We start from the raw sequence: 14,933 nt of genomic DNA, 5'->3' as shown, positions 1-14,933 counted from the left end.
CAATACTAGTATGAACAAAAACTACCAAAATAGCATAGACAAAATTCAAAAAATCTAACTGAAGCTACTAATCTACCTAAAATATTCAACTATCATATAGAAGCAAGAGGAGCGAGCACTGAAAAGCAGGATTTACAGATACTAAAAAAATACCAAGAGCTTTCACGAATACGACAAACTACCAAAAAAATTCAGAACAACCATTCCAGTCGAAATCTATCAATACTAAAAACATTCACTCAAGTACCAGAAACTGCCATAAACCACCAAATGTATTAGAACTACCAACATAGCAGCAAATAGAAGTTATTAACACTACCGAAAGTGTCTCTCGACAATACTTTCTAGGCTTGTAACATAGTCAGGTGTCCACACGTGACGTTGTGGGGGGTCTACCTCTGTACATGGATTACTACCACGTAAGGCGGGGCTTCCTAATAGATGACGGGTGGCCTCCGTGGGAGGCACTGTTTTTCCTTCGCCATGTTTTGAAATTCCTCCCGTGTCGCTAGCAGACATATTGAGTACACTCTCTCCAAACCTCGCCCATGCAACCTTATAGTACTCAGGGTCTTTTGTTGCAGCATGACATTTCTCAAAAGCAAAGCAACACGCAAACTTTGAAGTGATCTCACCACAAGATGGAGGGGCTTGGTATACCTTGTGGAATGGAACCTGCAATCGCTAACCAGACTTGGCTGCACATGATTCAAGTAAACCTTCACATTCTTTTAGTACTGTTGCTTAACAATAGTCATCCATTGGTCATCAGGGTTCTTGTTCCGTAAGATCCTTTGGAAGCATACCCTCCATGCTCATACCATACTCCTCATGAAGCTCTTCAACTGTATAGAAAAACTTGGTCAGAAGAGGGTATTCCTCCATTTTGTATTTTTGTGCAATGTGGAAACACAAAGCTCATTAGACATGCCCTCATTCTACCAAACCAAATACCTAAGCATGCTTACTATAGGCCTTTATTTTGGAGACATTCAGTAATTTAAAACTCAACACAGAGATTCTGAACTGCTCTTTATCACATGGATGACCTTGCCAATGCAAAATTTGGTACTATACAATACCAAATCTGGTACTATAAAGTGCCTCATTTTATAAGTTAACCTTCACTACCCTACAGAGATTTAAATTTGTGTTCCTAGTCCATTCAGTAATAGTAACATATACGGGGGTTTCACCCTTCCAAAAGAAATTTTGGACGGGAAATACTTGCATGTTCTTCCTAATCAATACTGAATGTTACTAAAAGAGAACCACCATTGACAAAGATTTGCAGAGTCTAAAGTTTACAGATAGCCAACAAGAAAGTCCAGCAAGTCCAAACTAATGGGAAGGGCAATCAATCAACCAATTGGAGAGCTGAAATAGCCAGAGTAAGACACGACAGAGCTAACTCTAAAGGTAAAAGGTTTAAATTTGTAGTGGTGTGTTAAGGGATTGATGTATTTGAGATTAGGAAGAAACCTTCAAACAGACCAAAAATGACAAAGAGACCAGGTCAGCATAGTGTCTACGGAGGAGATCTCCCATCATCGTATGTAGGCCATTGTGGCTATTCACCTTGGTTTAGCATGACAATCCTTTAGCTAAAACTCACCTAGAGGACTTTGAAGGGTGATGGGCTCACTTTCTTCATATTCATCATAAATATATCAATTTTTAAAGTTGGTCTACACAACTTTTTGGCCTACTTAAGGCCTTAGTAGACTCTTCTAACTCTCGGGAGCAATTGTGGACCCTTGGATTAAACATATTGTGAAAAATTGTTGACCTCTAAATTAAGTTTGTTAAGTGGAACCTCTAAATTAATTTTTTTAAGTGGAACCTCTAAAGAAAGTTTTTTAATTAGTCAAATCAATGTTTGGCCTACATAAGGCCTTTGTATAACATGGATCTCTCGAAAGCATCGTTGAATAAAGCTTATTGATTAGTGCCACATGGCAAGTTAATCATGGCAAACATTTTTATTCCTTGTTCTTGTAAGAAGGACATTAAATAAGCATCCTCTTATGTATATGCATGCCCCTCCTAGATGGTTCACATTTGTTGTCCGATTTTTATACATTGAGACATAGGTCATACACTCTCTTTCTCGTCTTCTTGTATAGGCCATTGTGCTTTTCATCCTCTCTCTTATCAACGCATTTAATGTTTAAGCGGGGGGGGACACCTATTCTCCCATGGTCTCTGTAGGCCACTATGACTATTCACCTTGTGGACCATGTTTTTTCCTTTTGAGATTTTTTTATTTTTCGTTGTTGAAAGTTCCTATATCTGACTCTAATGTTTACAGAAGTTCTGAGTCTTTGCACAAGGGTCTCTCTCTCTCTCTCTCTCTCTCTCTCTCTCTCTCTCTCTCTCTCTCAGCAAGCCATCGTGAGACTGCACCTTGGTTTTGATGCAAGAATGAAAATTTCAAGGAATAGGCCTAGATACAACACAAGTAGTGAAGCATCATGGTAATTTCTCTCTTCTTGTTGTTTTAATACAAAACAACACTTCATAAACCCCATCTTTAGTGGCTTCATCATCTTCACCTACTACAATCCATAGCCATAGGGCCCTGCATTGAAAGCTCTTGGATCTCTTCACCGCCAAATGCACACTATCTATCAAGTTTGGATATTTTTGCTCTAAAATACTTTGCAACACGTCTCTATCCAAGTTTTCTTTAGCAAACAAAAAGGGAAAACATCATTGTTATTAGCTATGAACAATGAGTATACCTTCTGAGTAGACCTAATGCAAAATTTTCTAGTATAGAAAACATGACATAAAACTAATCTATGTTATATGGCACGCCACAAAATACTATAAAGTGTATGTATTATAAACTCTAAATTGTCAAACATTTTGAACAAAAGGATGAAATTGCTTGCACACTATTGTCTATAATGGAAGCAAACATTGGAATGAGCTCAAATAAATTTATAAGCGCATTCACTCTGTGAGTGTACTTTGGTAGTAATTGTCGGATTAATTGTTTATATGTGCATTAGAAAGATATAAAAATGCCATAAGGCAAAGGGGGAGGAGAAACAACATCATGGTGGTATACCCTCAATGGTCCTAAATGTGTTCGCTATCTTATGATAACAAAGAACAGCTTGTGAGAAGAAATTTACCATTATAAACGGTGTACCAAAATTTAAATCTTAAACAAAAGAAAGATTATGAGGGATCGAAAAACTCATGACACGACCTCCATTGCAAGAAGTAGAGCACTTCCAAAAAAAGTGTCCTTTCTACCTTTAGGTGATTAAATTTCCTCCTTGAATCACCTTTCGAGAGAGTTAGGGAGACTAACCCACATTCAAAAAGATTCAAAGGACTAACCCATGTAACCACAAATAGTTGTGCTAGAGATGGTTAAGATCCCTATGTGGGGTATAGACAAGTTCTTTTTTTTCTTGAGGTAGAATTTTGACCCACACCTTGGTTGAAGGTTTTTGTTTGACCAAAGAAAATATACCCATCACTTGGTATACTCAAATATTGGCATCAAGCACAATCCCTTTCATCAAAATCTACAATGTGCATTAAGCTTCAGAACTAGATAACATTAACCACGTCGTCAACAATGAGACAAGAAGCAAAGGTGGCTCATAACTAATAACTTGTATGGACAAGGCAACATATCTTATTTAGAAGAATTGATGTTTACTTGAAATTGACTCCAACTTGCTAGACATGTGCGTTGGTGTGAGGCTTAGGGTTTGAATGACTATACCAATCGAGAACAAATTTGGAAAGCACTCGTATGGCAACACAACAAAGGTGGGAATCTGTAAGAATTTCGACATCATTTCAAAGCCATTATTTGTAGTCCTGCCTCGAATTCAATTAAACGAGTGAAACTTCCTTTCTCACTTGGTCAAAAGTGGAACTTCAATTTCTAAAATAGTCAAGCATTCATGCCAATTGACAAGTTTATTTGAAGTGGACTAATTTGGCACCAAGGTCGGGGAGTCGAATGTTACCAACCAGATTAGGTAATCTACCTTTCAAGTGCAATGTGTGATGAAAATATGACAATGACTGATCTACTAGTGTTTATGAAATTTGTGGTGAAAATTTTGATCCTAAAGTCTTCAATAAGCCTTCAATGTGGTCTAGATGGGTCAAAGTTTACCTTAGTTGTGTGCTTCAGGATGATGACAACCATGGGGCCCAAGGTTATGAATACATAGCCAAAGTGTTACATAGCAAATTAGGGAACTTACAAAGGCGCCCAAAACGGTAGGCTGGCCTTTCTAGTAAGGGGCACAATTAAGATACATATTTATTGTAGGTGCACAACCTCCTCATCATGAAGCAAGCAACAAGCATTATGCATTCTATGGATGATGGTGAAAAGCCGATTATTTACATAAGCTACTCTAACGAGGAGTTTGAGTCTCTACCTTTACCATAGGTCTATATTTGACCAAAAGTCTCAACCTATTCTATCATCAAGCTTGTAAGAACACTTCGATAGTGATATTGAATGAGAATGAGAGTGCATGATTAGGAACATCCATTGTGTGAGAGGGAATATGTAGCTTCAAAAATTAGCCAAAGCTGTGAAGAACCTCATAACGAACTCCTTAGGAAGATATCCTAGCTAGCTCGGAGAAGCACAATAGTCAATAAGACAAGTTTTCCTCTTGTGGATTTGATTTTATCCCTCAAATAATTCATAAGTAAATAAAGCTCAACCAAGAGAGAAGAAAAGACTAGTAGAGCAATTGGACAAAGACCACCCCACTTCATGAAATCCTGGTATTCACCTTATAGCTATATCATGACTCTTCTGAGTCACTCCCAAAAGCATTACAACTACTTTAGAACCTAGTCTAAGAGGGTGAAGTGAAGGAAGAGTTCAATGCAAAGAGTTTACTTATACAACCTTATCAAGTCTTTAGAGGTCGATTGTGTGCATGCACGCACGCACTCAATGCACGTGTGTGAAGTTATGACAAGCGATTTTTGCAAAGAATTTGAACCGAGGAGGGGTAACCTATTAGTGAACATCAACCAATGCTTTACATGTTGATGAAAGTTTTTTTTTCTTCTTTAAGAATTGCATGGCATCCTCATGCACAAAATTTATGATTTTGAATTACCATCAAGGGAATTCATTTGTTCAACAATCTGCACATCACTTTTCTACAATGAAACAGAGTTTCTTCAGAGAGGCCCTCGTCAAATTCACCTACATTTTACAATAAATAGCCATAGCTTGGTAGATGACAATGAAGGGATGCTAGCAGCCTATTATCCTTGAGTTGCAAATATAGAAATTTGTTTCGACATAAATCAACCATTTGCTTTATGATAAACACACGTCAATTGTGAAGACCTAAATGGATGCTTCCACATGCAATCAACTTGTTGGAGGAGACATTAATCGCTATGTTAAATGCAAGACAACTACCAGGTGGTCACATAAACATTTGCCGTAGTGGAACAACATTAGCAATGCTAAATTCACACACATACAAAAGCGCCAAGGATGGAACTGTTAGCATTCAAGCTTGCAATACCCAAGTTAACTACAATTAACAAGACCGTGCAAATAAATTGAGAAGAGAGAAGTCAAGGCTACTTCTACATGTGAATAAAATTTTTATCATCTCGCTAGGCTTGATTAACACCTTGCACTTTAGCGACATGAATCCACTAAATTCCATTAAGGGATAACTTGTGCCAAACTATGAGCCACTGGTGAGCATGAAAACAGTTGGGCAGCCACCAATGCTATACTTAGGCACTATGACCAAGGAGACTATTGGTTTCATCCGCTCAACTGATCCTTGCATTGCTGTAATGAAGTAGCCGGGAACCTCTCATTGGATCCTTTGTATGTCTATCTTACCTTTCTGTAAGTCTTGTGTATGAGCACCACATGTGCTAATCCTCCCTTGCAGTGACAATTCAAACCTAAAATTTACTCCTAAAAACATGCAGCTTTGTATTGATGCAAAGATAAGTTTAAGTCGTCCACTTATCATCACACACAGAAGCTAAGAGATAACTAATTGCATGTTTGTAGCTGCCAACAAATTCTGAAATCCCCAAAGGATGAATACACATTCATACTTACACTAGACCAATTCACTGCCACAAGAAGCAGCACGAAATGCACCAAACTCAGGTGAGATGAGTATATTGAACAGACAATTAAAATATGTTGGCAATAGCAACACCTGATTTGGTGAAATCAATGGCACATGTCTGTCCAGCTAAGACTATCTCCAAGCTGTGGTCGTTGTTGTCTGGCCCCGCATCGGCTAGGCCACCACCCATATGCCTGCCACGTGTCACTCCCCAGGCAAAAGTTCGTCCAATGTGAACCCAGCCCAACTGCAACTGTCTGTCTAGTGCCTGTGACACTGTAGCCCTGCTACAAAGTGGTCAGCAACGCCTGCAGCAGCAGCTCAACAGACTGCAGTGGTAAACTAAATAAATTGGCTGAGAAAATTTTTCACTTTCTCCACTCTCTCTTTCTGCGAGGGCACAATGTGACCCAGACCATGTGTCAGCACCACAGATTTCTCAGCATTAAACAAATCTTTGAGCCGCACGCTATCATCATTCACAATCTGTCGATCGTGCCCTGCACTGTCTGCAAAGATATGCAGTGATGGGCAGTTGAGCGGCAATGAAACCGAAGAAATGAGGTCTTGAGTCTCTTTTGCATGTAATATGAAACCTGAGCAAAGAATTACAAACTGAAACTTTATGGAGCTGTTGGCTTTTAAGCCAGACTTTGAAAGAAGGCAAAGCGAAGCTGCAACAGCTGCTCCTTGAGAGAATCCGAGCACTCCATCAAAATGTCCAAACTCAGAAAATACCTCCTCAAGCTTGCTCAAAGTAGCAGGCCAACCCATGGTCTGTCTTTTATATTGATCCTTATCAAACCCCATTTGATTTTTAAAGTTAAGGGAAACATCCGACTCTAACCCAGCTGGAGAAACTTGCAAATCAACAGGTGTCCATGTCATCTCCGGTGAGACCAACCATGCAAATTTTTTATGAGGTACTCTTAATTCTGATGTTTTTTGTTCATGGCTCCTTGTTTCAGTTTTCGTGAAAATAAGAGGAACAACATGTGGCGCATCTACGAAAACAAACTCCGCCATGCCTTTCAGCTTCTTTGTTAAAGCTGCCAGTCTTCCTTTTAAGCTTGATGCACTCTGTCTGAAACCATGCAAGCAGAGGATCCTCAGCTTCCGCCTCGCACTAGGTCCTCCTGCATTCCATTGCAAGCCCAAATGAATGGATAATCAGCATCACACGGACAGATTTTTTGAGCAACGAAGTCGCAAGGAAACCTCACCATTTATTATACGATCAGACGCTTCGTAACTTGCAGAACCGCCCTCCTCAAAAGCAGACCTCTCCTGTTGCCCTGCTACACTAGAGCTATGTTTATTTAAAGTGACGCTCAAGGAATTACCATCGTCATTGTCAGGCAATCTGCTAACTTTGCAGAGCTCACACATTTGGACCTTAGTTTGGGCCTGGCGATAAGATGAACAAACGTTTGCAGCTCTTAAGAGAGATGGTAATAATTGCAAGCTGCTGGTGAAAATACAAAAATATACGACTTTTTGTCAAAATGAGTATTTGCCTTACAAACACATTGGCAGTCAACTAAGAATTTTCCAAAAGAAAAGCAGGAGTTTTGTTGCGATCTGACATCGTCTAAGCAGTCCGTGCCACACCATAGCCATATTTCTGCTATAGACCCCCAATGGAATATATAAGAGAGAGAGTCCTCCCCCACCCAGATAGAAGTACAAACTTTTATTCTAAATGATCTTCATAATCCCCCTGCCTACATGATGAACCAATCTCGCACCACACTGCAGTACAGAAAGGTTGATTTACAAGAGTACCACCTGTGAGGTGACCTGACTAAAGTCATCAGAGTAAAGACCCAAATCAATATCTGCATTACTTTAAAAGAGCAGAAAAGATTGGTGATTTATAGGTACTCTTCCTACCTGCAAGAGCTTCATGACAACAAGATAAGAGGAATTTTGGGCATTATAGTCGAATCCCTCTTGCTGAGGATGCCCATCCCCCAATCATGAAAAATCAGGAAGAGGTATATCAAAAAAAAGGAATTGCCTCCTTAATGAAGAAGATGGTGTTCTGTAACTTATACTCAAACATCTCAGAGGTGCTTTTTTGAAAATTTACGCTGTCCACCCTTTTTTAAGCATGAAAAAATGTGTGTTTAACCTTATTATTTTACTTTTTTCTGTCAAAGATAAATAAGGCTTCATTTCTGTGTTCTTCGCACCATTTACTCTTCTCTCTCTCTCTCTCTCTCTACACATTCGATCTTTAACTTAGTCTCGCAACTAATTTATATGTGAGGTACGGTAAAAACATCAATACCACCAGAGATACTTAAAGAATTTGTCTTAGTAGTTGCACAGGACATTGAATTGTCATACCAACAAAAAATACGTCTGCAAAACTAAGAGCTTTGCCACAAGGAGTTCCACACATTAAAACTTCTACAGATTAAGAAGGTTGTAGCTGAGGCATAAATAGCTGAACAAAAGTGGCTCAAAACCTGTAACCACCCAACTAGTAATCACCAAGACTCCAGGCTTACTGAAAAAATGTAATGTGCTGTTGTGTAAGTTAGAAGCTGAGAGAAATTATGCATCGCCAATCATCTGCCCCTTACCCACAAATTAAAGGAAACAATTGAAAGTCATGTTTAGCCTCTTGTGGCTTGATCCCACTAATAACGGCACTATAAGAAGCACCCCTTCAAAACCAATTTGCTGAAACAGGAGGCCTACAGCTTACGTGTCGAAAATGACAAGAGAAAGAAAGATGAATCTTACAAACGACTACAAGACACAACCTCAATTGATTTAAAAAGAGAGTGGCAAACCTGGCAATCCTTGCAAACCAGCACCAACATTCTACAACAGCTGCAGCGAATCCTTGATGAGTAGTCGTCAAAAAAAACCCCGCAATGCAAGCATGTCCCAAGCACTTCAGGACAGGAGCTTGGAACTGCTACTCTGACAAAGAGTTCCAAATGAGTAAGAAGGACAACAATTCTTCAAACAAACAATGCCAACCAAAGGAGAGGGAACACATTCCACCTATGATCAAAAACAAAGTTCTTTCCTTTGAAGAAGCCCCCGTCTGGAAAAGCTTCGAGATAACGTTGAATGCCACCAGAGAGCTAAAATAGAAAGCATGGCTTGTTTATTCATAAGAAAATAAAATCCACTTGATCCGATGAAAGAGGACAAAAATAGGGGGGGGGGGGGGGGTCCACAGCATTACCTGGAACACATTCTGGAAGCCTTCTCCCTTCTTCTTCAGATAAGCAGAAGCCATCTCACAACGCACACCGCCTGTGCAATACCTAACAAAAAATATGATATATTAAAGAATGCCAAGCAATAGACTTATTGCAGACAACCAGCTACTTGCTCAAATCTTGGCCATACATCCAAAAGATTGAGATGATCTGCCTCTCCACCTCTCTATCACCCTGACCCCACTCCCCAAGGAGTGACCACACCCATTATTTAGATCAGCTAGAAGCATTGTTATTTCATTTTGATCTAGATATCCCAGCTAGCTGCTGTTCACACCTAGTAGTTTAGGATTCCATAGTATTTTATTGTGGCATTTGTCATTTCATTTTTGTCTTTGTTGTCATCTTGTTACTTTGACTCTGACTTTGTATCAGATCCACCACATTGTAACTTTCTGGTCTCATAGGTCACTTTGGCCTTTTGAAGACGTTAATATTTCATTTCATTTCATTTCATTTCTCTCTCTCTCTCTCTCTCTCTCTCTCTCTCTCTCTCTCTCTCTCTCTCTCTCTCTCTCTCTCTCTCTCTCTCGCTGTCTTCAGGCACCCTCGCTGTCTCTTACACGGGTGGAGATCACTAGACTCATTCGTCAGGACCTGATCCAGCTCGACACCAGGAGGACATGGATAGAGCCGCCTCAGGAGTTGAGCACGAAGATGGCTTTCTATAGAGAGCATCTTCTCCACCTCACAGGAGATGGGTTTGTGATTCGACCCAGCTACATGGACACACATATGTCTCATGGTTTGCGTTGTGCCATTGGTCAGATACGCACATCCTCACATCAGCTCGAGATTGAGACTGGTAGATTCAGAGGGATACCAGCAGACAGCAGGATATGCCGATTATGCCAGAGAGAGCCAGAGACAGAGTTGCACTACATATGTCATTGCACAGTGTTCTATGAGATACGGGGGCGTTTCCACTGCTTATTCAGAGAGGGTTTTGGTCCTCTATCTAGGGTCATGAGTTATGAGGATCAGAGATGTCTTGGACTATATCTACTTGAGTTACACAGGTATAGAGACACTTTACTAGGGAGAGCTAGAGAGAGGCAGTCCCAGAGACACATTACAGATTTCTTTTCACTAGATATGGGACAGCCAGAGGAGCAGCCACCACTGCAGAGCTCGTCCCACACTCATTCGACCACTACTGGCACTCTCATCGACCGAGCATTGGAGCTACAGAGATGCAGACGACCGCGACTGAGGAGAGGAGCTACACAGCATCGACGGAGACTACAACAGAAGATTCGAGCCGTACTCTCTCGACATCCAGAGTGCAGATGAGGATGGATCCTCACCATTTCTTCCATCTTTGTTTCACACACTGTTACATCCAGTTTACCGGGTACCTATTGTATCAGCTGCTACACCCACGTAGTTTTAGATTGTAGTAGTAGTAGTAGTATTTTGTTCCACTTCTAGTTCTTTTCTAGTTCTTTTGTACCCAGACATGGTATTAGATTCACTATTTTGTAACTGATTGGTCTCATAGGTCATTTTGGCCTTTTGAAGACGTTAATATAACATTTCATTTCATTTCTCTCTCTCTCTCTCTCTCTCTCTCTCTCTCTCTCTCTCTCTCTCTCTCTCTCTCTCTCTCTCTCTCTCTCTCTCTATTTTGTTCCACTTCTAGTTCTTTTGTACCCAGACATGGTATTAGATTCACTATTTTGTAACTGATTGGTCTCATAGGTCATTTTGGCCTTTTGAAGACGTTAATATAACATTTCATTTCTCTCTCTCTCTCTCTCTCTCTCTCTCTCTCTCTCTCTCTCTCTCTCTCTCTCTCTGGCTGGGCGAGGGCGAGGGTGAGGGCAAGCTGGCTGAGGAATCTGAGGCGAGGGCAAGGGCGAGGGCGAGCTGGCTGAGGCTGAGGCGAGGGCAAGGGCGAGCTGGCTGAGGCGAGGGCGAGCAGGTTGGGGCGAGGGCGAGCAGGTTCTTAGCGAGGGCGTGCTGGCTGAGACGAGGGCGAGCAGGTTCTTGGCGAGCAGGAATCTGAGGCGAGGACGAGCAGGTTCTTGGCAAGGGTGCACTGGCTGAGGCGAGGGCGAGCTGTCGCGCTGCCAACCTGCTCGACGAGAGGCGAGCTCTCTCTCTGCTGGACGAGAGTCTTGGGCGAGGGCGAACTGCTGGTCTTGGACGAGAGACGAGCTCGACTGGGTGGGCGAGGGGCGAGCTGCTGGTCGAAAGACGAGGGGCAAGCTGCTGGACTTGGTCAAGGGCGAGCTGCTAAGCCTGGGCAAGCTGCTGGTCCTGTGTCAAGAGGTCGAGCTCCTGGGTCGACGAGGAGCCTACCAAGGGCGAGGACAAGTTGCCGGCCAAGGCGAGGGCGAGGGTCCTGACCTCTGAAGGACGAGGGCGAGCTGCCTACCAAGGGCGAGGGCGAGAAGAGCCAAGGGCGACGAGACGAGACCAGCCTGCCAGGGCTAGGGCGAGGACTTTGGTGACGAATGCGAGGCCAACCAGGGCGGAGGCGAGACCTCTACTGGTGAGTCTTTGTTCTTCTCTCTCAGATGGACCAACCAGCCGAGGATGGTAATGCAAGTGGCTTCACCACCCCACAAAAAATGAAAGCGACTTTCAAGCGGAGGAGCAGAGATAGTATACTCTCGCCAAGCTCACTAAGGGCAGGGAAAACCGTCAAAGTCCAAGATGATTTAATGATGGAGAGGGTTCAAGTAATGATTAAATCTGAGCTCAGCTTTATGAGAGATTACATCAGGAAAGAGATGTACGCAAATGCAGATAATTATAAGAATTCTATGTATGCAGATATGAGGAAAGAATTAGATAAAGCGATGCTTGATAGGCATGATGAGATGTATCTATCTGTGAAAGGGGAGATGCAGGCTCTAATGCGGGCAGAAGTGAATGTAATGGAATGTATTATGCAGAAAAAGTTGGACGAGGCAATTGCAAGCTTTCAATCTTGGAAAACCAATGTGGAAAAGTGCATGAAGGAAAAAGATGCAGTGATTGAAGAGCTTAAAGGGGAACTTGCAGCTTGCAAAATTATGCCCAAAACGGAAGGGGGAAATCAGCCCTCAATGTTAAAGGAGCTCGAAGATATTAAGGAGCAGGTGAAAACTCTGCGCGAAGGGGAAGAACAAAACTCAAAAGAGGCTTCCTCATGGGCGGAGCGCCTTTTTAAAACACAGGAGAAAGTTGACGAAGCAGAAAAATGGATTGAAGGTGCAAAGAAAGGGAAGGCCCGGATGCCAGAAGCCACACAGACTTCTACCATCATCAATATGAACATTGAGGAGGAACAGAAGAGGAGGACTAGAGCCCTCCATGTGTGTATTTCTGGTATCAAAGACACCGAAAATGTAGAAGACGAAGTGAAGGAACTTTTGCAGCGCATGGGCATCCCGGAACCTATGCACACAGGTGCTTGGAGAGTAGGAAAGAAAGGAGTGGATGAGAAGGGAAACGTCAAAGAGAAAGCACTTATTTTGCGTTTCCCGACTTTGGAAACAAGGAAGGAATTCCTGAAGAAGAGACCGGCACTTAAGAAAACTGGAATATTTATAGGGGATGACCTTACTTTAGCACAAATAGCACATATGCAAGAGTTGATGCCAGAGATCAAGGCAGCAAGGGAGAAGGGAAAAATTGCCTTTTATAGAGGAGGGAAAGTAGTGGTTTTGGAAAAACGCACAGCATGACGGTGCGAGACATATGGAACCACACTCCGGATGGCGGCATGGAATTGTAATGGATCGTATAGGCTGGATGTGGGTGCCTTTGAGGATAGCTTCAGAGATAGAGACATTGTCTTTTACTCAGAGACACATAAAAAATCTGGACAGTTGATGCCAAGTGTGACTAGTTATTTATGGGAGACAGCTTGTCGGCCAGACGCTAGATCCCAGCATGGGAGTCGAGGTTTAGGAGGGGTAGCAGTTTTATTCAAGGACGAGTTGCAACCGCTATTATAGATTGTCCGGAGAGATGACCAGGCAAGATACATGTGGGTGAGACTGAGAGCTGAGACAGGCAGATTCTTATACATTGCTATATGTTACTTTCCCCCTAGCACATCAGTCTATACCTCACCTAGAGGGCAATCCCCTTTCTCTATACTTGATGATGACATATGGGAGTTCTCTAGAGATGGAGATATCATTCTCTTGGGAGACTTTAATGCCAGGACGGCCGACTCCCAAACGGTATTTTATGATACCTCGGAGGAGATGCTTAGAGAGATGGATATATCGGAGATGGGGCTTGGCAGACACTCACAGGATAGAGTGCACACACAGTATGGGAGATATCTCATAGAGATGGCGACTACGCATGGTCTGGCCATACTTAATGGTCTAGAGATTTTTCCTTCGTCTGGGGGATTCACATGCTTTCCACACAGACATGGGGCCAGTACAGTAGACTATGTCATGACTTCATCGAGCTTCATCTCTAATATTCAGGATTTCAGTGTGGGCCCTAGGCCTGTTGGAGTAGCAGTGGACCATGCTCTCCTGACTTTTTCAGTCTCTTTCCAGTATAGTGTCTCTCAGACACCACGGAGGATTGCACACACACGGTATACTTTTACACCAGAGACGGATTCAGTTTATGTGGAAGAGATTTACAGACGGATGTGGGCAGCCACGCCTGTATATACAGTGGAGGAGATCACCACTTTATTGACGGAGATCTTGCATGGGGCAGCAGCAGAAGCATACCCACACACTCAACCAGATCAGAGAAGGCAATCTGGGAACATGCCTCAGAATAGTTGGTATGATGAGGAATGCAGAGAGATGAGAGTTCAGATTCAGAGCGAGCTTATACTTGGAGTCATTACATATAGACAGTCTCGGAATGCTCTTCGCGGCGTTTAGTGCGACGGAAGAAGCGAGCCTTTTTAGCCCAGATGGAACGTGATTTGTATCAGCTCTTTTTGAGTCGAGATTCAGGTGAGGCCTGGCGTCTCTTCCGTGAGCACTCACCTCCTCCAGTGATTACCTCTCCCGAGACTTGGGGTCAGTATGTAGCATCATTATATATAGTACTCGGGCAACCACCATTACCAGACCCTCTAGAGCCATGTCCAGCCACTAGTACCTTCTTTACCACTGAGATGGTGAAAAACGCCATTGACAGGATGAGGACTAGGAGAGCATATGATCATGATGGTTTGGTGGCAGAGCACTTGATACATGCTAGAGATTTACTGTCAGAGGTTCTTGCACGGTTGTTTAACCGTGTCATGTGTGAGGGACTACCCGAGTCCTGGAGATTATCTACTATTGTACCTCTCTTCAAGGCAGGGGACCCCACAGTGCCAGGGAACTACCGTACTATTATGATAGGGCACACATTGGCACGGTTGTATGCATCCATTCTTGAACAGCAACTGAGTAAATGGGTAGAAAATGAGGGCATACGAGCAGCAGGACAGGCTGGATTCAAGAGGGGTTTCTCCACTTTGGACCATATTCTTACACTCAGAGCCATTATTGAGGAGGGTCGGGCTCATGGGAGACGGATGTATTGCTGCTTTGTGGACTTCCGCAAAGCATTTGACACAGTGCCGAGGGCCACATTGATGCACAGT

General features: G+C 42.6%; 1 protein-coding gene across 2 annotated transcripts in view; it reads right to left on the bottom strand.

The window, feature by feature from the left end:
* Positions 1-6,031: 6,031 nt before the first annotated feature.
* Positions 6,032-14,933, bottom strand: part of LOC147439279 (rhodanese-like domain protein) — a 75,801-nt gene continuing 66,899 nt past the window's right edge. For both annotated transcript variants that reach the window (XM_086485144.1, XM_086485143.1), the window contains 5 exons: positions 9,325-9,406; positions 9,138-9,220; positions 8,921-9,053; positions 7,340-7,523; positions 6,032-7,252 (listed from right to left, as the gene is read on the bottom strand). In XM_086485144.1, coding sequence (XP_086341270.1) covers positions 6,459-7,252; positions 7,340-7,523; positions 8,921-9,053; positions 9,138-9,220; positions 9,325-9,406 — 1,276 coding nt within the window. In that variant the 3' untranslated portion in view covers positions 6,032-6,458. The remainder of the gene's footprint in view (positions 7,253-7,339; positions 7,524-8,920; positions 9,054-9,137; positions 9,221-9,324; positions 9,407-14,933) is intronic.

The sequence above is a fragment of the Adiantum capillus-veneris genome, chromosome 16 (genome assembly GCF_014529385.1).
Source record: "Adiantum capillus-veneris isolate H3 chromosome 16, ASM1452938v2, whole genome shotgun sequence".
Taxonomy (NCBI): Eukaryota; Viridiplantae; Streptophyta; class Polypodiopsida; order Polypodiales; family Pteridaceae; genus Adiantum; species Adiantum capillus-veneris.
Note: the sequence above shows the minus strand (reverse complement) of the source record. Positions and strands in the feature narration are given on the sequence as shown.